This window comes from Geospiza fortis, unplaced genomic scaffold, assembly GCF_000277835.1.
Source record: "Geospiza fortis unplaced genomic scaffold, GeoFor_1.0 scaffold98, whole genome shotgun sequence".
Classification (NCBI taxonomy): Eukaryota; Metazoa; Chordata; class Aves; order Passeriformes; family Thraupidae; genus Geospiza; species Geospiza fortis.
The window spans coordinates 1,274,977-1,297,598 of record NW_005054306.1 but is presented as its reverse complement, the minus strand read 5'-3'; the positions used below and the strand labels follow the sequence as shown (position 1 = coordinate 1,297,598).

Here is a 22,622-nt window from a genome sequence, read left to right as displayed (position 1 = left end):
GCCCGGCCGTGAGCACCGCCCGGGCCCTCACCCTCACTCTCACCCCCGGACACCCCCGATCCTCCCCGCTGCCCCGCGCCCTCCTCCTGCCCTCCCTGGTTCACAGAGCGGGGGGAGGAGGCTCCTGGCCTGGCGGGCGGGTTGTGGTGCCATGTCCTGCTTTGGTGGGGAGAGGTTAAACTTGAATTCAGGGGTGTTTTAAACGTTCTGTTGTGTTTTACAGGGTGGTTTTCTTTATCGGGGTATCGCGTGAGCAGCGATGGAAAGCCACCGAAATTCCAGCCGCCTCCGAAGCCCGTCATTATCGACAGGAAGACGAAGAAGGAGGAGAGCAGGTGAGGGTGTCCCGCTGCTCACCTGGGCTGGCACTGCCTCACCTGGGCTGTGCTCGGGGTGCTCACTGTGTGAGCACTCACTTAAAGAATCAAGGAATTACTGTAACAAAAAAGAAAAAACCCAACACAGTGTGTAAAATTCTAGCAAAGACCATTTGAGTTGGAATATGCTCAAAACACCTTAAAATACTCTTTCTAGAGTTTCTGAAAGCAATGAAACATTACAAAAATATAAAGCAGTAAATACTATTGCAAATTTGGGGATAATGTGGGGGATTATGTCTGTTAAAGGCATGTATTTGTGACTGGGACACAGGTCCTGTGTCTGCCTTTGCCTTGGACCTCAAGGCTGGTTGTGCATCACTGGTTGTGACAGGGACCTGATATCTCTGGTAGCCTTCATGAGATGTCTCATTCTGGGTACTTTTGATGTCACCTCAACCCATTTCATGGAATCACAGCATGGTTTGGGTTGGAAGGGACCTAAAGAACATCTCATTCCAACCCCTCCTGCCATGGGCAGGGACCCCTCCCACTAGAGCAGTTTGCTCCAAGTCCCATCCAGCCTGTTCATGAACACTTCCAGGGATGGGGCATCCACAACCTCCCTGGGTTTTAAACCCAATTTGCACTGCTTTAAATGACCCAGTGGTTCAAACTGCAGTATTGTTCATCTGCCCCCTCCAAAATCTCACTTTGAAGATCATGAGTAGGTTTGGTGTTGTTTGCTGCCTGTGGGCAGCAGCACCAGCCAGAACCTCTGCTGCCCCCACAGCCCCATAAGGTTTGTAGGGCAGATTTGCATTTGTCCTCCTCTCTGTTGGGCACTTCTCTCCTGGCCAGATCCAGGACTTTTAAGATGCATCTGTACAACTGAATTGAGTTCACCTTCATCTGTCTGCTCTGAGGGCAGGTGGTCTTGCCATCCAAACCTGAGTAAGCACATCCAAATATCTCTTGGAAATGGTTCTCAGCTCTAGCCTATCCATGTCAGGAAATATGCACTCAGCTCAGCAGTCAATAACTGAGGTCCAGGCCATGGAGAAATTCTTTGGCATGGTTTAATTTTTTAGTAGCAAAAAATTTGTTTTATGAGTCTATTTGAGCTTCTGTAACACAAAAGGACATTTATGTGGTGTGTCCTGTAGAATCAATTTGTGAAAACTGTCATAGATTCTTCCATATCTGTTATTAAAGTCAACAAATAGTAAGTGTTTTGTCATGGTGATTACAATTAAACCATGAAATAACCTGTTTCTAAGCTGTGACAGCACTAATTGAACTGGCCTCTTTCAGTCAGCTGCTCTGAGACCAACATTTATTGCTGGTTTGGGAAAAAATCTGTTTAAAAGAACAACAAAAAAAAAACCAACAAAAAAGCCACATAAAAACCCAAAACCAACATCAAAACCCCAGAAAAATTCCTTTTAGATAACAAAAACCAATAATTAAATAAAATTGGTGACTTCAGAGACTGCAGTTCATATCTCTGAAAAGGCAACAGCTGGTAATTCTTAGGCCAAATACTTGGAATTGTCTCGTATTTTTTATGCAAATGCTTTTGTTTCATACTTCTAAAAGTTTGGCTTTTCTTACAGGTTCCTGAGCCCTGAATTTATACCTCCCAGGGGGAGAAAAGATCCTCTGAAATACTACATAGAAAGAAAGGATATGATACAGAGAAGAAAAGTGTTCAACATCCCAGAATTCTATGTTGGTCAGTGTCAGCACTAAAACTTTTGTAATTCTGGCAGTATTTTATATTGTGTGGGGTGTTAGAAAGTGTGGTCATATGTAGAATAGCAAAAAACATAAAGTCTCAGGTGTGTTAGATCAACTGGATCACTGTAACACTTCGACACTTCATATTTTAATCTCATATTTACATCCTGATTAACTAGAAGAGTAATCCTAATGTGTTCCTTATGTGGGTATTTTTCAATCCTGGCACTTGAGCATATGGTTTACCAGTAGAGGTAAAGAAAAAAAAATACATTAGAATAATTATATTGAATTTGCATAGGGAAGAGCAAAAAAATAACGGTGAAGAAAGTTTGCAGTTAACCTGCAGTATCAGGCTATATTAATTCAGGTCACATTAGCAGCTTTTTCTGTTGCTGGCAGTTTTGATGGGAAGCAAAAGTATTTTCAAAATACACCTGAATCAATGCACTTTGCCTGATTCTTCCCACATTTTGGCACATATTAACTGTTTATTAACATAGTAAATTAACATGTTAACTATTAATTCTAATCCATTTTCTGGCAGGCAGTATACTCGCCGTGACGACTGCGAATCCCCTGGCCAGTGACAAATCCAGCCGCTTTGTGGGGATCTGCATCCAGAGGGGAGGGACAGGGCTCGGCGCCACCTTTGTCCTCCGCAATGTCATAGAAGACCAAGGTGGGGTTTCAGCTGTGGTAATTATGCTGCAAGTGTGTGGTGGTGTTCACAGGGGTCCCAGGACAAGAGAAGAGATGAGAATCTTGACTCCGTGTTTCAGAAGGCTGATTTATTATCTTATGATATATTAAAAGAAAATTATATACTAAAACTCTACTAAGAAAGGATTCATCAGACAGCTAGCAAGGAATAGAAAAGAATTATAATAAAATCTTGTGACTGACCAGAGAGTCTGAGACAACTGGACTGTGATTGGTCATTAATTAAAAACAACCACATGAGACCAAGCAAAGATGCACCTGCATTCCACAGCAGCAGATAATTATTGTTTACATTTTGGTTCTGAGGCCTCTCAGCTTCTCAGGAGAAAAGATCCTAACAAAAGGATTTCTCATAAAATATGTCTGTGACACAAGTGTTCGGCAAAAAATGTGTTATGTTGTAGAAATTGAGTCTGTGGAGAGGAAAACAGCAGATTGAAGTGAAAGTATGAGTCTGCCTGTTAGGGTACAAGTTTAAAACTGTGTACACAGAAATGCTGATGTGCTCTGTACTTGAAGGTATGGAACTGCACAGTAATTTTTAGACATTCTGTGATGGTTGTGCTTATGTCTGAGCCTGGGTTGTCTGTTACCATGTAAACACCAGCCCAGTTTGAGCACTGTGTGTTTTCATGAACTGGGGATGTAGGTGTGAACTGTTTTAATAAGCAACAGATTAGAAGAGTTTTATCACAGGTTCATATTCTGGATTAGGGCAAAATCAGGGGTAGTGCAAATAGTGGAGTTCTGAGAGCAAATATGAAAGGGGTGGGTGTCTCTTCATACACACTATACACCTACACTGAGATGCATAACTAACAGGCATTGTAACCAAAAGGAAATAAAGTTGAAAACCCAAGCTCATCTTCCTGAAATTTGAGCCATTCAATTATCTTACACAGAATGGCTTCAAAGATTTGATTTACAAAGAAATGTGCAAACAGTGCACAAGTACAATCACAAGTCCACACAGCACTATAGTGCTCTGAGTTCTAAAAAGCAGTTTGCAATGATACAAGAACGTGTAACTGAAGCAATACTGCTCCTGAGTTTGGTGCATTAAACCATGCTTTCTGTCTCTAAGGGGTTGAAATCTGTTACGAACTGTACAGCCCTCGCATCCAGGCCATCGAGGTGCTGAAGCTGGAGAAGAGGCTGGATGAGAATCTGATGTACCTGCGGGACGCCCTCCCTGAGTACAGCACTGTCGATGTCAACATGAAACCTGTGCCTCGCATGGACCACGAGGAAATCCCTGTGAACAAGGTAGGAGCCACATGTGTCAGGGGCAAAGCACAGGATTATTTACAGCTTCCATTTATGACTGTTATCCTGGCAGGCTGGAGCAGCTCTTTGCTATACATCGGTTACCAGGGTGACAAAAGTAGATAAAATCAGGCAAGTCTTTGTGCCATTTCTATAATGAAAGAATGGTGAGAATGTAAACACCTACCATCCTCTGGAGTTCATTTTGAAGACACACAAAGAGGAGCAGCTTCTACATTCCTCTGTAGAACTGTGCAGAAGGGAAGGCTTTTCTTACAGGAATGTTGTTGTTAATGTAGTTACTGATTCAGCAGTGGTTGGTGTCAGTAAACAAGGTAAGAAAGATGGAAGAGTCACCTAAAATCTGCATCTCTGGGAAGATCCAGAAACCATCAGACCCTGCCAGAGTGTTGTGTAGAAACTCAGTATGGTAATTCCTCCCTTTCCCTCTCGTGCTACTTTTATTCTTTTCTTAATAAGGAGCAAAACTAGAAAAGATGAGTTAGCTTCAGTTTATGTTTCAGTTAAGGACTCTGTGATAAATCAAGACAGTGTTAATTTAAAAGTTTTACAAGATACTACGATAACAATGATAGTATCATAGTAGTTACTAAACAACACACTGACAGATTGGTCAGTTTTCTCTTACTTTCCTCCTGTTAGAGCAGCAGTTGTCACCTTTTGCTAAGATCACAATCAAAAATCTACTTTTTTAGTACCTTTTTATTGTTTTGGGGTTTTAAAAATTTTTAATCTTTCATTCTAGGTACAGGTACGAATGAAACCTAAACCATGGTCAAAACGGTGGGAAAGACCCAAATACAATATAAAAGGAATCAAGTTTGAGCTACCAGAACATAAAATGCAAGCAGCACAGAAGTGGAGCCAGCCATGGCTGGAGTTTGACATGCTGAGAGAATATGATACTTCAAAAATAGAGGAAAAGATTCGGAAAGAACTGAGTGAAGAACTTGAAAAATAATGGTTTTTTGCAGTCTAGAATTCCGGAGAAAAATAATATTTTTAGTTTACTGTATGGATGATCAGTTGTCAAGTTTTGTATATACATGGGCAAAGCAACAATAAAGTTAACCTTTCCAGATTTCAGCATGAACAGATTTCTGTGGCTCAAGTGTCCACTGCCCTCTCAACGCCTACAAGTTATTACAAGGAATCTTTCTTCCAGAAACAAACATCTACAGAGCTAAATTGTGACAGAACATCAATTACATTTTTGTCATAGCACAAGGCTGGTGCTAGAGACAAGCTGGGATGAGGCAAAGCAAAACAAGAGAAAAGCAATGAGATCATGAGCTTGTGGTGATTGCTGATCAGCAGTTGCATTTTTGTTGGCATTCTGAGAGGAAAAACAGCAGAAATTGATTATTAGAAAGTGGCATCTGCAACATAAATCCTGAAGCTACTGTAAGTTAGTGGAGCTGGAGAGGCTTCTTTTCATACAACTTAATAACATTTTGTCACACATTAAAGAACTGAGGTGTAAGAGTCATTACACAGTAAAATATTTTATTTTCAAAAAAACCCAAATTATTTGTAATCTTTTGTCTGTAATACTGATCAAACCTATTTACAATTAAAATATTGTACAAAAATATATTTTTAACTTAAAAAAATATAAAAAGAAGGCATAAGGATTAAGTCTACAAGAGTTAAATTCTATTCCCAGAAGATTCTGGAGAAACAATCACAAACATATAGATTCTGTGATGCATTACAGTTTTTACAATGAAACATCCCTGGTATTCTGTAACAACATTTATTGCAAATATACAAAATTACAAAACATTAGCAGTAATATCCTAATAAGGATATGAAGAAGTAAAGTTCTGTAGAGCTTACTGGGAAGCAAAGGGAGATTTCTAGAACTCCAGTTACTAGACAGTAACTTGTTCTGTTATCATCACAATATCTGTGATGAAAATCCTGATTCCTTACCTGCACACTGACCCCACCCCCCCCTTGTTTCTGTATCAGGGGCATCATGAATCTTTTTCACTAGGAATGGCTGAACAATAACCCTACCAAAAATCACTGTGGACCACAAGTCAGAAGAGCTCAGTGACTGCTGAGTCAGAGTGGTATTTGGCAATTAATACTGAAAATAACCTCTCCAGTTGTCTACTGGCCAGCAGGGATGAAGTTCACAGGCACTTTCTGTCTGCAAGATTCCTTCCAAGAAGGATACAGCACTAAAGCACTGTCACACATTTTAGAATGCCTGAACCATTGCTTTGACAACTGCAACTTCTAAATATTCCCTAATCTAGGATAGATGGCAGTAAAAGACATTTTGAAAAAATACCTCATATTTAACACCAAGATAGTGACTACCACTACCTCTGAGTAGGCAGGATCCACTAATTAAATTTCATATTAGAACTGGTTTGGTGTGAACACCAGGCTTGTTTCAGTAATGTAAGCATTCCTTCAAAGGTTTCTATTTCCCAATCATTGCTTTAAGGTGTTCAAGTTTATGCTCTTCAATGAAGTCTTCTACAATATGCAAAGCTCCAATTCTCACCAGCAGGAGAAGAACTTCTTTTGTTTCATCACTATTTAAGAATAAAAAAGAAAATTAAAAAAATATAGCAGCACTTTTATTAACCTGTCTAATGTATCATTTTTGTTTCCTGACCTTGGCTACGCTGATCATTAACAGCACCCAACATCAACCACCTCAAACTCTCACAGTAAACAAGGACTGCTCAAGTGCTCCTTCACATTAGACCCCATCTTTTCTTTAAGATATATACATATATATATATACACATGGCATGAGCATACTTTAGTGTCAAATATATGGTATTTAAGGAATTTTTTAAAATTTTAACACAAAGTATTTGGGGAAGCATTTGAATCTCAAGGACAGCCTCATCCATCACCTGTGGTTGTCCTTGTGTAGCGCACGGGCACATTGCAGCAAGTGCTGGCTGAAGTTCAGTAATTCAGGGAGAGTTGATCCACCCTTGAGATCTTGGAACCATCTTTCTGGGAGGCATGCAACCACCTGTAAACACAGTATTTGGATAAAGTTTAACAAGCATTTCAATATAACCAAGTCACATCATTTCTGACAGGAACCTTCTGGCAGGTTCAGTCATTATCACTGTGTTTTTTCCTTCAAACCAACATTGATTATCTCTCCAAGTAGTTATGCTTAAGAACCTACAGACCAGTATTTGCTCTAAAATGCTCTTATGCAGCAAGGTTGTTAAAAGAAATAATTAAATCAAGTTTTAAATGTTTACATTTTCTTTTTTTTAAACATTCCATCTTCAGTTTTGACCCCTCTTCATGAAAAACAAAAGGCTTTGAGCACACACGCTCTTGCAACGAACATTATCTTTTACCTTATTACACTTTTCGATATTATCTGGCCCTAGTGGTGTATTGAGGATGTTCAGCAGCAGGTAACGATTCAGCAGCTTGCTCAGGCCCAAATCACGGACCTTGTCTTCCTGGACAATCCCATCCCAAAGAACAACATTGGAGAGCAGCTGCAGTAATGAAGAAACAAAGAATCTTTAGAGCTGTTGGCTGTAAGTGTGCCAAAACTCTTACAAGTTTCATAAAAGAAAAACATAGAAAGGTAATATGTGCATCCAATGCAAGTCCTCAAACTCTAGGATTTACATTCTTCAAACTTCTGGTCAGTTAGCCACTAATAAACTGCATAGAGTAAATAACCTAATTAATTTTACAAGTGCATCTATATGTATGTATAGATACACCTGTTTATGTGTATACATGACCTTCCAAGGGTGGGAAGGACATTTTACCCTTCTAGGGGGTTTAAAAATTGCTAAGGCAACTAAGCAAACTGTCAGAGAAGCAAAGACAGAAGTGCAAAATTTACATCAACTGCTATGTTACATCAGGACAGTTATGTATGTATGTATACTTAACAAGACTACACACAGTCCCTCAAGACATGATGATGCTACAGTTTGTGGCATCACAAAGGTTTTTTTGTAGTTCATATCAGTATTATTAGGCACTGAGGGTTTTTTCTGTTGCCTCTATCACTATAAATCCTCACAACTGTTATTTTTGAGCATGGTGTAAGGCTGTGTTTGTGAAGGTAAAATACCTTGAGGTTAACCTACCTGAAAATTAACCTGCTCTGAGCCAAGGAGGAGGACAGGCAACATGAATAGCAGGAAAACTGAAATATGGTCTGGGATGTTAATGTTTCCAGTGAAATGAATTTCAGAGAGGACAAACAGAACAAATCCAGCCCTATTTTCTTTACCTTAACAGCTGACCAAAATCGTCTCTCTTGAAATTTTGAACGTAGTGATGACTTGTCTTCCACAGTGCTGGTCATGGGAAGAAAGAGAAAAAGTTAAAATAAAGATTAGTTTTTGTTGGATTTAAAAGAAGATAAACAGACATCTGATCTCTCAGATATGGATGTGTACAGTATTTCATCTACATCTGTAGGGGAGAAAGGCAGAGGAACTAAAAAAAATACAAACTGAAGAGAGTCAGAGGGTTAGCTTACCTTTTAGGATACAGAGGAATAAAGACATCTTCCTCTACAGATTTCTTCATTCTTAGGACAACCGTGTTCATCAAATCCTATTAAAAAAGAATTATAAATGTGTCCTCAAAAGAAAGACTTCATATTCCATTTGTAACAAGCTCAAAGGTTATTTAGTTCATCCACAGGTCTGATATCTTAGAGATAAGTGCAGCTGCCATTTGAACATAATACACATTGAGACCCTGAATAAAAAATAGAAAGAGCAGACAAATCACAGCTGTAATTATCTATAGGCTTAGCCTAGAGGGTTTTGCTATATCCCTAGGTGAGGCCTGTTTTTGCACATTAATCTGCAAGGCAGCAAGAAAACTGTACAGATTAAAACCAAAGCAAGTTTTACACATGGGATCTCCATTAAAAGATGTTAAATTCTATGAAAAGAAAAATCACCACAGCTAGGATAGCATGCATTTTTGAGCAACATGTTTTCAGGTGCCATAGATTTTCACCTACCTTTTTTTTTTTAAGCCTATTTATTTATTTTAATTTCTTGCTAAGATCAGTTGTATCACTTGACTTTAAGCCATGGTTTCAAAACAGCAGACTTTGGAAGGCATAAACATTTTCTTTAAAATATTTATTTTCATACTCAGAGCCAAAATACCCATCCCATTTCACCACTTTTCATTTTCACTAGATAAACTTCCTGATTTACATCAGAATAAACCCGGAATCAGGCTAAGAAGGGCTTCCTAGAGTGACTGTGTATATAAAAGTAATTATTAAAGGATTGCTAGGATTACATAGTAGTTTTCCTCCTCACCAATTACCAGCCTTTGGGGATTCTCAAGTTTTAAAATTCTAGGCCTACTTTATAAATAAAAGCTTAAGGGATGCACCACTGAAGCATTAGGCCTACTTTATAAATAAAAGCTTAAGGGATGCACCACTGAAGCATTACTAGCATATAAAGCTCAAATTTGAAAAGATAATTAAATGCAAATCACTGTTATTGCAGTGAAGGAAGATTAGATCTACAAACAGATTCTGGATAGATACAGGCAGAATTTTTCTACTGACAGCAGCTGATTTCTGCCTCATCGTCTTCAACAAGGAGAGCATCAGAGAGCTGGAAGTTTAACTGTTAAATCATCCTAATATAAAGAGGCAAAATAAAAAAGTAATCAGAACTAAACAGCTTCAGGAGAATGTTCTCAGTGCCCATAGGAGCACACACAAAAGTACACACAGGAGGTGAAGCTCCCCTTTCCCAGTACCACAGCTTTTACCTCTCTTGCTCGGCTGGACTCATTTTTGGAAAGGATTTGTTTTTCAAAGATGTTATTGCAAAGCTGTACAAGGTTCTTTGTCTGTGAAGTAGATAAAGGATCCCACACACTCTTCACAAATGCTGAAAAAAAATAGGAATTTATTTCATTCATAATATGCAAGTTACTTATCTGCCCTAGTTTCAAGCCATTACAATGTAACAGAAGTAAACATATAAAAAGCTCAGTCTCTCACAGTAATTTTGAAGAGGCCACCTCAGCCCCACTCTGTGGAACTACACAATCATTACATCTTGGAACACTGTGATATCACCAACATTATTTGATATTATCATTTTTATTTAAGGTTTGATTGCATAGCTGCAGTGAACGCTTTCAATACAATCTTATCATACCTGTAATTTTGGGAAGAACAGTTTTTTCAATCACTCTAGGCAAAACTTCTTTATCATGATCATCATCTCTTTTTGATTCAGACATATTTTCTGCATCACTGAATTCTTCTATAGCTCTGAACCAGGGCATCTCTTCCAACTCTGTAAAATTCTGCTGAAAGATGACTCCTGTTAGTTGTTCAGCTGGTCAGCACTAAGAGAAAAGCTCTATCCAGTAACACCCAAATTCCCACTTAATTTCAGCTCCACCTTCATCACTGAATGGGCCAAAACAGCAAAACTAGATTTAAAGCCACAATTTAATGGGTGGGATTCTGTAAGTGTCTTCAAAGAAGCCAGGAGAACTGTTTTTACAGGAGGTGTGGCAAAAGGGGCTGGAGGTAAAAGGAAAGGGGAAAGTTAAGAGAATATTCCACAACATGCTTCAGTTTTTGAGACAACATAGTAGCTTTCTTACTTTCTAATTCACTGTGCTAGGTATAGGAAAAAAATCATTCTTCATATTAATACATCATACACACACAGATACAATTTTTAACAAAAATGTCAGCTGATGCACCTACCTCAAGAGGATTCCAATTTATTAAATGAACTCTGATCAACGGGTTTAATAGCTTAGGCAGGCAGAAACTGATGTAAGCATCACAGTAAGAGTCAGGAAACCTCTCTTTCCATTCCTGGAATTTCAACAGGATTTTTCTGATGTCACAAAAATCTGCATGTACATCTTCAAAGATTTTCCTACTATCCTCTAAAACGTTATCTATGGATAATATTCATTGGGAATAAAAAGAAACAATCACAGAACTTATTGAGGCATAAGCTGAAGGGGTTTTGCATCTATAGGACATAAGTGATATTTTTATGAGAATTGCATTTGTTATTTATCTTTGACACACCTGACATTGAAATGGTTTAAAAGCAGCTCCCACAAAAACCCACTTTTAGAGAAAAATAGTGTCAGAAGACCAAGGAAAGGCAAGTTTGTTCGTGACCTTTTTCACAGATTTATATAACCACTGTATTTCAAACTTTGTTCTAGAATGATAAAACTTCAGGCATGAAAACCCTTCTGCTGTTACATTAAGGAAAGTTATTATACCTTTCCCTCCCCCTCTTTATCCATTCACTCAAGATAATTAAAACATCAACTTTTAATTCACACTCCAGCTTCAGGAAATAAATTGACTGTACAAAACATGTTGCAGCACTGCACTGAGTACTGCCAGATCAGCTCTGGCAGAATCTGACAGAGCTAACCTCTAGTTTAAAAAGCCATGTAGAGTGTTGCCACCACATAACTGACACCACAAGAAATCCACAACCATTCATTCATTCCTCCCAAGTCATTAGCCAGAACTGCCTGGGTGCATTTTTTTCTACAGTGCGCAAATAAAAAATATGTAACTCAAATGAAGTATTCCTCTACTTTTTCTTAAAAGATCATTGAAGAAATATCAACAAGAGATCTTGTTCTAGGACATCACATTAGGACTGTCACCAACCTTTGCTCTTCTGGAACTCATCCACCTCTGTGGGAGTCAGCTCCTCATCACTGGACAAGCCCTCGTGGTGATCTCCTTCTCCCGAGCGCTCCCTCGCCTGCCGCCTGCAAGCCCTGCATTTGGGAATGAACTCAGATGAGTTACCCTCTCCTGTGTCTGCAGGAGAAAGCTTAAAGAAATAATCCAACTTCAAAAAATGTACTTAAAACAAGTCATGAGAACAACAGCCTGAGGACAGGCAATGGGGGAGCAACAGTGACTACAGAGCCAAAAAGACCCCTAAACTGTGGAAAAAGGAGGGGATTTGGGAACTGACATCCAAGAACTTAGAGCAACATCTCTGACCTCCCCCATGAGCCATGCAATAACCTTCCCTTCACCTCATCACCATTGATAAGGCTAACAACTCATCCCACCTGAGCATCTGGTGTTGAACTGGATCCCATCTGACAGTTTAGCACATATTTACTGAGCTCTCAGACTGTCCTGCCAGTCCTGGATCTTGTTCAACAACCCACAGGAAAAAGGTGATAGCACCCATGTGCCAGTGGGGTTCCAAAAACTATTGCCATGGCATCAAAAGAAACAGGCTGCAAAATCAATGGCTTGAATTTCTACCACAGGAAAATGATAAATAATATGGAAGTGATATCACATAAATACTTTTAAACAGTTATTCACATCCTTTAGCATTAAAAGTTAACTGCTTTGAGAGGAAGTTGTTATTATTATACCACTTTTCCTCCAGTAAAATTTCAAGGTACTTGCTGCTTCAAAGTATAGTTATGACTTGAGGTACCAACTATAAAACTTTCAAAGCTCCCAATAATATGAAAAAAAAATTGGTATCAATCTGTGAACACTGTAACATCCAAAATGTAGCATCTGTCTGACCAACACTGATAGCGGACCTGGGGCTACAGATTGATTTGTTTCAGTCACCATTGCCTCTCCAGCAGAAACAATTCTGCCCAATTTTGCTATTTATACATAATACAAAAATGTATTTCTGTAGAAGTTAATAATACTATTAATTAAAATAGGAAGAAAAAAGCTCCCCTCATAATTTTCTCTCACTTAAGACTTTTTAGTTTAAAATATCCAGCTCTATTAGCATTCAGGTTCAAATCAATATGAAGAGAATGACATTATAGCATAGATGGCTTCCATGTACTTCAAGTTTTGGAAAGCAAATACTGCAATATTTTTAGTGTAATCTCATTTAGTAATCCTACAGGTTTACATTCATGACTGCAGGAATGACTGGAAGTCAGTGCACAGCACATTTATCAGAGTTAAGGGCACCTCTGTGTAAGAGTTACCTTCGATGCTCACACATTTCCAGAACCTCTGTCTTCTCATCACCTTCCAATTTGCTTTTCACTGGTTTGTCATTCCCACCTGTAAGACAGAAACAGCCAAAAATAAAGTGGTACATTTTTAAAGTTCCTGTTTTATTTTCAAACAGGAAACAAAGAATCTCCTTCTGTTGTTTTGAAGGTTTTTTTTTAATGTGGAAAATAGCCAACAAAAGAACAAACCTAATCAAAAGTCTAACACAGTAAGTCAGAGTGAATTCCTTGTAGCCTTAATAACTGGCTGATGTACAGAACATGCCAAAGAGAAAGGGTGTACAACTACTGAAGTACTATCATGTAAGAAAAAACAGCCTTTCCACTATATTAAATACAACTAGGAACATAAAAAACAATGCTATGTGCTGCTAAACATGCAAGTGCAGTCTCATTTGCAATGAGCTGGAGGTAAAATAATTTTAATAGCAATTCTTATTATGGCATTACCCTTCTCTCCTTACACCTGTTGTCAGTTTGCCACCCCATTTTACAAAACCATCCAGGCTGCTACTTTCTCTCATCAGCAGTTTATCCCCTCAAGTGAGAAGACTGAATCCATATGATTTAGTATTTACCAGGATCCAGTGCATCTGCCCTCCATCTGTTCCCAGCAGCTCCAAGCAGATTGCTCTCAGCTTTGCCTGAACAGTTTTAAAGGGTTTTGGAGGTCTGGTTTGTTTGGGTTTTTTAAATAGCAGCAGCTAGAGATTCCCACAGCATATAAACAATACCTTAGTGAGGAAAGAAAATATGAGCTGAGAAAACTGTACTAATTTTTCCTACAGTGACTGAAACAGTTTTCTTTTAGATAAAATCCCTATACAGAGTAGCTTCTCTCTTCATGCTCTGCCACATGGGTGTCACCTCCTGGTTTGAAATCTCCAACCTGGGCACACATATAGCCTTACAGACACCCTCAGGTAAAAGTGATGTTGCCAATTACACACTCAGCTTTTTCAGATATTCACAGAATTCAATAATAAGGAAGCTCTCTCCAACTTGAGACCTACTGGAAAATTGACTCACTTTTTTTTTTTTTAATATTGATGGGAAATTGAACAATTAAAAATTGACAAGGTACATGGTCACCTTATATTTATAGAAATTAAGCCAGAGAAAAAGTTTCATGGGCATTACTGAGGTAAGAATTTCAAATGAGGTACAGTAGGACACACCTACTGACAATGGGAAGGGGAAAGGGGATCAAAGGTGAAAATTCAAATCATAACCCAAAAATGCACTGCATTTCTGCTTAAAGACAGAAGTTATTTTCTTACTGAAAATCTGAACTTTGTACTAACTTGTCAGATGCTGAATATAAGCAGATTCATTTTTCAGCTCCTCCTGCCTTCGCTTTGATACTCTCACGGCTCGTTGCTGCAGAAGGGCATGCACAGCCCACTCCAGCTCATTAATGTCCTTCAGCTGCAATACAGCAAACACCAATCAGGCTTTCAATTGGTTTAAATCTCACAAAAATGAACAAAAACCAACCTCCATGGTTTTTTTGTATGGCTGAGAAATTAGAACAGAAGTATCATAGACTGAAAAGTAAGTTCCTGGTCATGGGAGTTTTTAAGGCTGAAAACACAAACTACATGCCAGTTACACATCAAGGACTAAGACTTCATATAAAAGGGTTCACCAGGACACCACTGGTGTCCCTTGTTTTATTGCAGTTTGCTTTTGAGACACCAGCCACTGAAGAAAATGTACTCACTAACTAACATTTTTTCTCTTTAAAGTTACCTGAAAAAATACACAACTGCAAAGTGACACAAAATTAAATTAAAATTAAATTTTATTCTGATAGAACTGATTTTTAACTGGGTGGTACCTCTCATTTTTCACTGACAGAATACACCTTTATCATCTTAAAAAAAAAAGAGGAAAATATACATACTTTTTCATTCAAACAGTTTATCAAGTTTTCTACATATGTTTTCATGGTCCTGTAGAATTTGTAATTCATAGCTGCATCTGAAGACTTCTCCAGCTCCTGGACAGACATCTTTGAGCTCTCAATATCCTCCATATATTTTTCATACTCTCTCTGGTGGGCACGGTGCACATCCTGTAAGGATGTTATCCTAAAAGAGAGAAACCCAGACAATCAGAATTATTGCCAATTTAACAGCTGATGCACTCCAAAACATTTCTCCCATTATAATCACACACAAAATCTTTGCCTGTGCTAATAATAGCACTTGCATTTGACCTGAGCAGCACTAAAAGATTTACCCATGCCAACATTTAAAGGGTAGGGACAAACATCATGCTTTGGCGACCCAAATGTCATTTATATGGTGCTGGTTTTGAAAGCACCACAGGTATTTTACCTGGACTCCTCAATACACCACACTTCCCAAAAACATAAAAGCCAAAATTACATGGTATCACATCATTAAATAGATTCTACCCAAAGTAATGTGGTAAAAACTACAGCTCACATCAGCCTGTCCATATCAGTTAATGAAAGCTGTATGGACAGAAGTACCTGTAAGCATTCACAATGTGCTCACTATGAAAGACAAACCAACTGACAACTCTTACTATTGTGTGATAAACACCAAAAACTTCTGTCAACAGCTGTCTCTAGTAGACAGGTAGCACACAAACATTTACATATATTACAGCTCTGCTTCCTCTCTTTTTTACCCCTTCTCTCCTTACATATCCCAAGTGTTTGCTCAGTTTGAGCAGGTCTGTAACGGAATCAAAGCACAGATCACAATTTATTTCACCTCCCTGAACTAAACACTTCCCAAAGAAAATAGATGAACTTATAAGCTATTGTGTTCCTACATATTAAAAATAAAAAAAAATTTATTTCAGCACTTAATATGTTAAAAACATCTACAAACAAAACAGGTTACTACCTACACCAAACAGGTTGCTTCTCCCCTTCCTGCTGTTTCCCAGAAAAATTTCCCACTCTTGACAGCTGTATTCTTATGCTTTCTTATTTGATTCTGTACATAATTCTGTACATCAATTCCCTCCAGGTGATTAAAGCTAAGAAAGCATACAATTCCACAAAAATATTTAGTCCAACTTAGTTTCACTTCTCTAAACAAACGCAGCAATGATGGTCTGTACAAAGCAAAGATTACACGGAGCTTGGTGCAAGTTCACAGCAGAATTTATGTCTCACTTGTATTAAGTTACTTGTCTAAACTTATCTGAACAGCTGCTTCCCAGTGCTGGGAGGGATGACAGGGGATGGCTTACCTTGGGATGCCTGACCCCAGCTGTCCTTCCCACACACCCTCTAGGAGGTTCCCACGTCCACTTCAGCTGCCCACACAGCAGCTGAGCTGCTCAAGAGAAGTCACAGCCTGGCACACAACTAAAGAAAAAGATCCAGGCATGTTCTGAACAGGCTGCAGAGAACTTGGGCTGCTTTAGGAAATACTGGGCTATTTTTGCAGCTGGTATAAGAACTACCATAGGAGGATTGGGAGTGCCAGCTCCACCTGACCCCAATGAAATTCTGCTTGCTGGGAAAACGTAACATCAAGCCAAGGCTTCTGTCAAGAACCGACAGTAACCATAAAAAGCTGTTGCCAAATAAAAATTTTACTTTCTAAAGTTCAAGTTGACAGAAACACTCTTGGATAGTCCAAATGCTCCCCTGAAGCAACATATTACCACATAAAGTAAAAAATTTGTAGTACTCCATTAGACATCATTACGCTTGGTAACAACCCAAACAAAGCTCAACACTCTGGAAAAAAGAGTAAGACTTCATAGCTGTTGCCTCATTCTGTGACAAAAACTCAGACAGCTAGTAAGTTAAGGAGCTACCTTTCAGTCAGTCTCTTCTTCACAGTTTCCAAATTCACAGGTGGTAGAGAAACAGAGGTATCAAACTTGGGTTTGGTTGGCTGATATTTACGCACAGAGGCATCATCACAAATTTCCTACAAAAATTAAGTGTCAATTTTTAATACACCATTTACAAAATTTCTCCCTTTGCAACTCTACAGATCAACAAGACATACCATTTGAATAGTAGACATCTGATACAAAGCTATATATTTCAATCACAAAAAGATCTAGACAAAACCCAATCAATTCAAGCATTAAATCCATAACTAACAAGGTCTAGAGCTATACATTGCTGCTGTTTCCTGAAGAGTAGAATTAACTTTCCCATAAGCAAGTGGAGTATGAGGACCTAAGATCATACTGGATTTGAACATAGTCTCAACAGGATGTAACTTTCTCATTCCTCTACTCCCCAAATTGGAAAAATTTCTACAACTGTCAATTCTGACTTCAATAAAGAGCTGGTTATTCAGATACTCCTAAATCTAATCCAGAGTAAGTGATCCAAGCCAGAACCAAAACTTCCAGCATATCAGAATATAGTTAGTTTTTGCCAATTACTTACTGAGAAAAAGACAGCACTTCTGCTCAACTGTGAAGAGAGCTCCCAGATTGCCAGTCAACAGAAATTTAGCAGAATAAAACAATAATTTTTGCTTTGCAACTTTGCAACATTTGTATCATTTGCATACTCTTGCTTTCAAGATCCCTTGCACAGCAGCAAAAAAATCAGAGTTCAGAATTTTTTTCTCTGCTTCTTGTGATCTCTTATCACAACAGGTATCTGCCTCTGGGGCTGACACCACCACACTGTTTCTCAACAGCCAGACAGAGATTATAGATTTTCATTGTCATCTTCCCATATTTCTAATCATCTTTCCCTGAAGAATCAGGGAATAACTTCCTAAGATCCTCCCTAACAAGAGGGCAGAACAGAGATACAACAGTACTCCAGACAATCTCTCTTGCCTATAAGCAAAAAGCAACTTCCAATGGTTAGGAAAGCCTGTGTCACCTGAGAGAGTTTAACAGCTTTCTTTATTTGCTGCTCTTCCCATTTGGCTTCATCATCACTTGATGCATCACCCAGAGACACTGGAAGGTAAAACAACTGTTATTAGATCTAACTACACCCTTTATTTTTTCCCTTCCATCTAAAGCAACAATGGGTCTTCCAGCCAATACTGAGAAGTGATACACACAAAAAACAGCAGCTGAAAAACCTGCAGATGGAGGATTGCAAAACTGAAAGGCAAGAAAGTCTTGGAAAAGGCTATTGGGATTTGTAAGATTCACACCAACATTAACTCCCCCAACTGTTTCTCAAACAACTACTACTGTAGTAGGAGGCACACAAACATCTTGTTTTTATTTCTCAAAACAAAGTTTTCATGCATAATACATGTAAACAAGAGTGTAAGTATAGACCAAGACATGACACCCAACAAACTCTTGAGCATTCCAGAACATACACTCAACTACAGATACAAAAACAACTCATTAGCATTAATCTGAATGGCAGATTCTGCTCATAGATATGCATTCCTTATAGCCCTTATTCAAACACTTAAGTAAACCTGTGCTTCATAAACAACACTATAAGCAGCTGTAAGGGAATAAAAACAATGGAAAAGCCAATTATGTTTTGCATGCAGTAGGTTTGTTTACTTCTGAAGGGCTGGAATGCTGGTTTCTTTGTTTGTTTTCCATTTGTGAAATTTATAATATCAGTGCAGGAACAGCACTTAGAAGGCCAGACCAGAAGCAGGAGGCAGGACTTAGAGTAACTTTATTCACAGTAAATGTGCCTCTTACAAGGCCTTTTTTTTTGCAGTCAACAAGGCAAAAAATAATTTTGTAAACATTTCTCAAAGTATCCTGCACCACCACCAGTCAGACCTAAACCAGGTTTACGACCCATATAAATAAACCTCAAGTACCAACTGCACAGCCTTTTTCCAAGAGCCCTGAGGAGCAAAGCCTCACTCCTTACTGGACAAGTCCCATGTGGCTCCAAAGACTAAAACAAAGCCTCTGGGAGAAACACCACAAACTCACCCATTTCTTCAGTCATCCTCTGCCTAAGAGTTCTCATTTTAGGAGCAAAATTGAGATTCTTTGTTTCAGACTCATCTTCACTCTCCAAATCACTGCTTCCCCTTCTCTGAGGGACCTGAGGACTGTTTGAAACATCCAGGGCAAGATAATCAGCCTCTGTCCTGGCTAAGTGACGCTTCCTCCGAGCAGCCTCAACGTGAGCTGCACTGGGGATATTGCCTGCATCAAAGAGAGAGAAAATCTAAGAAAAGACTAAAAGCAACACTCTGTATCTAATGCCAATCATCACAATTGTTCAGCACCACTGTACAACCCTGGATACAGAACACAAGATGGTTTTCTACAATGGCTGCCATGTAGAATATAAGGAGATGAAAAAGTGGCTCTCAACCTCAAACTGAGGTTTTATTTTCCCCTCATGAAGGGAACTGTGCATCAGTAAAAAGGAATTTTCTGCTGCCTTTCTTCTATAACCAGGGCTACTAATTTCTGCTCCATTCCCAAAACTAGCACAGAAAGACAACAAATGTTTGCAACTAAAAATGTGCGGGAACCACTATTCTTCCAGAAGGGTAGCCCTAACTCAGGATAAACAGATGCCCATGTCTTAGGTGGTTTAAGCTTAGTGGAACTCATCTCACCTAACTTGTCATGTCCTTCAAACACAAAATGTGCTAAAGTAGCTTTCTTGGAAAAAAAAAAGCTAGGGAACTAACCTGGTGATAAATCCTTCGCCCTCTGTGGAGAGCTGGATTCATTTTCAGAGTCTGAGCTGTTGTAATCCTCATTCAGTGAAGAATAAGTTTCATCCTCATTGTCCTCATCCTCCTCATGAGTATCTTTGGTGTTGCCAACTCCAGGCTCCAACTGACAGATTTCTTCATTATAGGGGAAAAAAGTATGATCCATTATTTCAGTTTCAGCTGCTGGAATATGATGTGCCATAACTGGTTACCGGAAATTATTTCCACCTTGCTGCAAAGACTGGTCACTTGTCTATCTCCACCTGTTCTCATCAAAACATGTCAAATTGTAACATTCCAAGAGAGTCACTTCCAAGCCAATTCTTGTATTGAATAAAAGCATCTTTGATGATGCTTCCCACAGAAAGACTACGAGCCCTTCTGAGACAGAGTGTATTTACATGCACAAAAGCAATGAGATCAGCTCTCAGATAACAACTAATTAATATTCTGATTGCTCACAGCGTATTTGGATTCTTGACATGAAAAACTGCATTTAGAAAGCAGTCTTAGTTAAACTATAAACACTTATATCTATCTTGTCTCCAGTTATTATCAAATGCTTTAAAAATATTGATCTCTCTTCATCTGCCACTACACTTCCAGTAAATCATAAGATTACTGAACAACAGAATGTACCACCTTTTATAAGAATATGATACGCTTTTATAAGTTATTAAGAAAATTTACTATCTCAGCTGAATCACAACCTCAAAGGGAATTATTGCCCAATCTCAATCTAATTTACTTTTATCTACCATTAGCAAATATGGTATATCTGTGAATTGACAGAGAGTAAAAAGGGGAATACATAAAGAGAACTTTTAGATGTATCTGTTTCTAAAACACACAAACTCCAAATATTCAAACAAGAGTTACCACAGAATGGTTTGGGTTGGAAGGCACCTTAAAGATCATCTAGTTCCAATTCCCCTGCCATGGGCAGGGACACCTTCCCCTAGACCAGGTGCTCACAGCCCCATCCAACCTGGCCTGGAACACTTCCAGGGATGGGGAGCCCAGCCTCTCTGGGCAACTGACTGTATTTCAATGAAACTAGGGATACTACCTGAATAATCAAAACTATTGACTGAATTCAATTAAAACACTTAAATGCTGTAAGAGCCCACAATTTAATAATGTTTACATTAAGTTTCATCAGACAAAATGCTACTAAGCTCACATTTTCCCTCAATGCCAATACTCAGATCAAACTGCAATCGGACAGCAATAAGCAGTGGATACCCTGGCCCATAGTTTGAAAGATATGATGCTGAGGTATGAACTTATCAAAACTTTGTTAACTTTGATGTCGTACATGGTTCTGCAAAATCAGGTTTTCTCAAGAACAGCCTCCAAGTTCTGATAATCTTTTACCAAGGTCAAACTGAAAATAATTTCAGTACAAATACGTTACAATTATAAACCTGTAAACTAACATTGTAAGTATAATTCTGGGTTCAATTAACAAGCAAAAAACATCTAACAGGAGTATTTTTACATCACTCTTCATGTATTTAATAAAATATTTAACTAAAAAAATACTTACTTTTGCATTCTTCAGCTTCTGTCTGTGCAGGCAGTAAGCTTTCCTTCTTTTTAATTCTAAAGGTTACTTCGTTGAAGGATGGTTTTTTAACTTTAAAAAACTCTTCACCTACCAGATAAAACAAAGTGATTCTCAGAAACATTCATAAAGTCAACAATATACAAACATATATGTGTATGTACTGCATACAAAAGTGCATGTAAACTCTACATGTGCACAGCATAACTTCTGAATCACAAAATCAATTAGGTTGGAAAGGACCTCTGAGATCAAATCCAACCTATGACCAAACACCAACATGTCAACAAGACCATGGCACTAAGGGCTACCTATGTCCAGTCTTTCAGTTCTAGCTGGATTAACTCTAAATATTACAGTGGCTTTATCACTCATGATCTATCACCTCTTAGGTAAAAGCTACAGCTCAGCCTCCTCTACACAGCAACACTGCACTGCTGAAACGCAGGGTCTCTCTGCAGCTTGTCCCCACCAAGGTGGCTATGTCTTCTCATCAACCACAACAGTAACAGCCCAGAAGTGTCAGTTAAACATTCAAGTTTCATTTATTTAAGCTTGTTCATCACAACTTTGTTCAGTCATGGAAGCACACAGTACTTGTTCTCTCTGGTTTTCTCCAGTTCTAAGAAGATTTCAGATGTTTTCAGCCGAAAGAACGTGGACATACATAATTGCCAAAGTACTTTTCACAGAGTCACAGAATTGTCAGGGTTGAAAGGGACCTCTGGAGATCACCTTGGCCAACCCCCCTGCCAGGGCAGGGTCACCTGGAACAGGTGAGACAGGAATGTGTCCAGGTGGGCTTGGAATGCCTCCAGAGAGGGAGACTGCACGCCCTCCCTCGGCAGCTGTTCCAGTGCTCTGCCACCCTTAATGTAAAAAAGTTCTTCCTCGTGTTGAGGTGGAACTTACTACGTTTTAGCTTGCGGCCATTGCTCCTCATCCTATTGCTGGGCATCACCGAAGAGAGTCCGGCACCATTCTCATGCACCCGCGTTCGAGATATTTAAATGGACTGATGAGCCCAGCTCTCTGTCTTCTCCAGACTAACCCGGCCCAGTCCGGGTTTTAGTCCGGGTTTCCCGTGCAAACCCTCCCGAGACCCCTTCCCCTGACAGAGCACGGCTGGGTGTGTTTACAGCGAGAGCCAGGCGGCAGCCCTGGGCAGAGCCCCTCCGCTCCCGGAGCCCCGGGCCGTGCTCTGCGGCTCACACACACTCGATCCCTCCTCACCTTCCCGTTCCTCTTCGCCGCCGAAGCTCAGCAGCTCCTTCCCGGCCCGGCCCGGCCCCGCTGCGGCCCCGGCTCGGCGCTGCCCCGGGCCCG

The 22,622-nt window shown here is 39.3% G+C and overlaps 2 protein-coding genes across 2 annotated transcripts in view; one reads left to right on the top strand and one right to left on the bottom strand.

The window, feature by feature from the left end:
* Positions 1-5,164, top strand: MRPL19 (mitochondrial ribosomal protein L19). The gene is made up of 5 exons (XM_014312079.1): positions 1-335; positions 1,934-2,052; positions 2,605-2,739; positions 3,865-4,046; positions 4,813-5,164. Exons 2-5 carry the CDS (start codon positions 2,007-2,009, stop codon positions 5,026-5,028), a joined length of 579 nt encoding a protein of 192 aa, XP_014167554.1. The 5' UTR covers positions 1-335; positions 1,934-2,006; the 3' UTR covers positions 5,029-5,164.
* A 392-nt stretch (positions 5,165-5,556) lies between these two features.
* GCFC2 (GC-rich sequence DNA-binding factor 2) overlaps positions 5,557-22,622 on the bottom strand; it is a 25,626-nt gene continuing 8,560 nt past the window's right edge. The window contains exons 2-19 of the mRNA XM_031066711.1: positions 22,530-22,608; positions 21,279-21,386; positions 19,703-19,864; positions 18,987-19,205; positions 17,944-18,023; positions 16,905-17,020; positions 15,001-15,187; positions 14,399-14,522; positions 13,065-13,143; positions 11,743-11,855; positions 10,801-11,000; positions 10,238-10,391; positions 9,843-9,964; positions 8,572-8,648; positions 8,320-8,386; positions 7,418-7,564; positions 6,950-7,074; positions 5,557-6,619 (exon numbers count right to left, since the gene is read on the bottom strand). Coding sequence (XP_030922571.1) covers positions 6,505-6,619; positions 6,950-7,074; positions 7,418-7,564; positions 8,320-8,386; positions 8,572-8,648; positions 9,843-9,964; positions 10,238-10,391; positions 10,801-11,000; positions 11,743-11,855; positions 13,065-13,143; positions 14,399-14,522; positions 15,001-15,187; positions 16,905-17,020; positions 17,944-18,023; positions 18,987-19,205; positions 19,703-19,864; positions 21,279-21,386; positions 22,530-22,608 — 2,274 coding nt within the window. The 3' untranslated portion in view covers positions 5,557-6,504. The remainder of the gene's footprint in view (positions 6,620-6,949; positions 7,075-7,417; positions 7,565-8,319; positions 8,387-8,571; positions 8,649-9,842; positions 9,965-10,237; positions 10,392-10,800; positions 11,001-11,742; positions 11,856-13,064; positions 13,144-14,398; positions 14,523-15,000; positions 15,188-16,904; positions 17,021-17,943; positions 18,024-18,986; positions 19,206-19,702; positions 19,865-21,278; positions 21,387-22,529; positions 22,609-22,622) is intronic.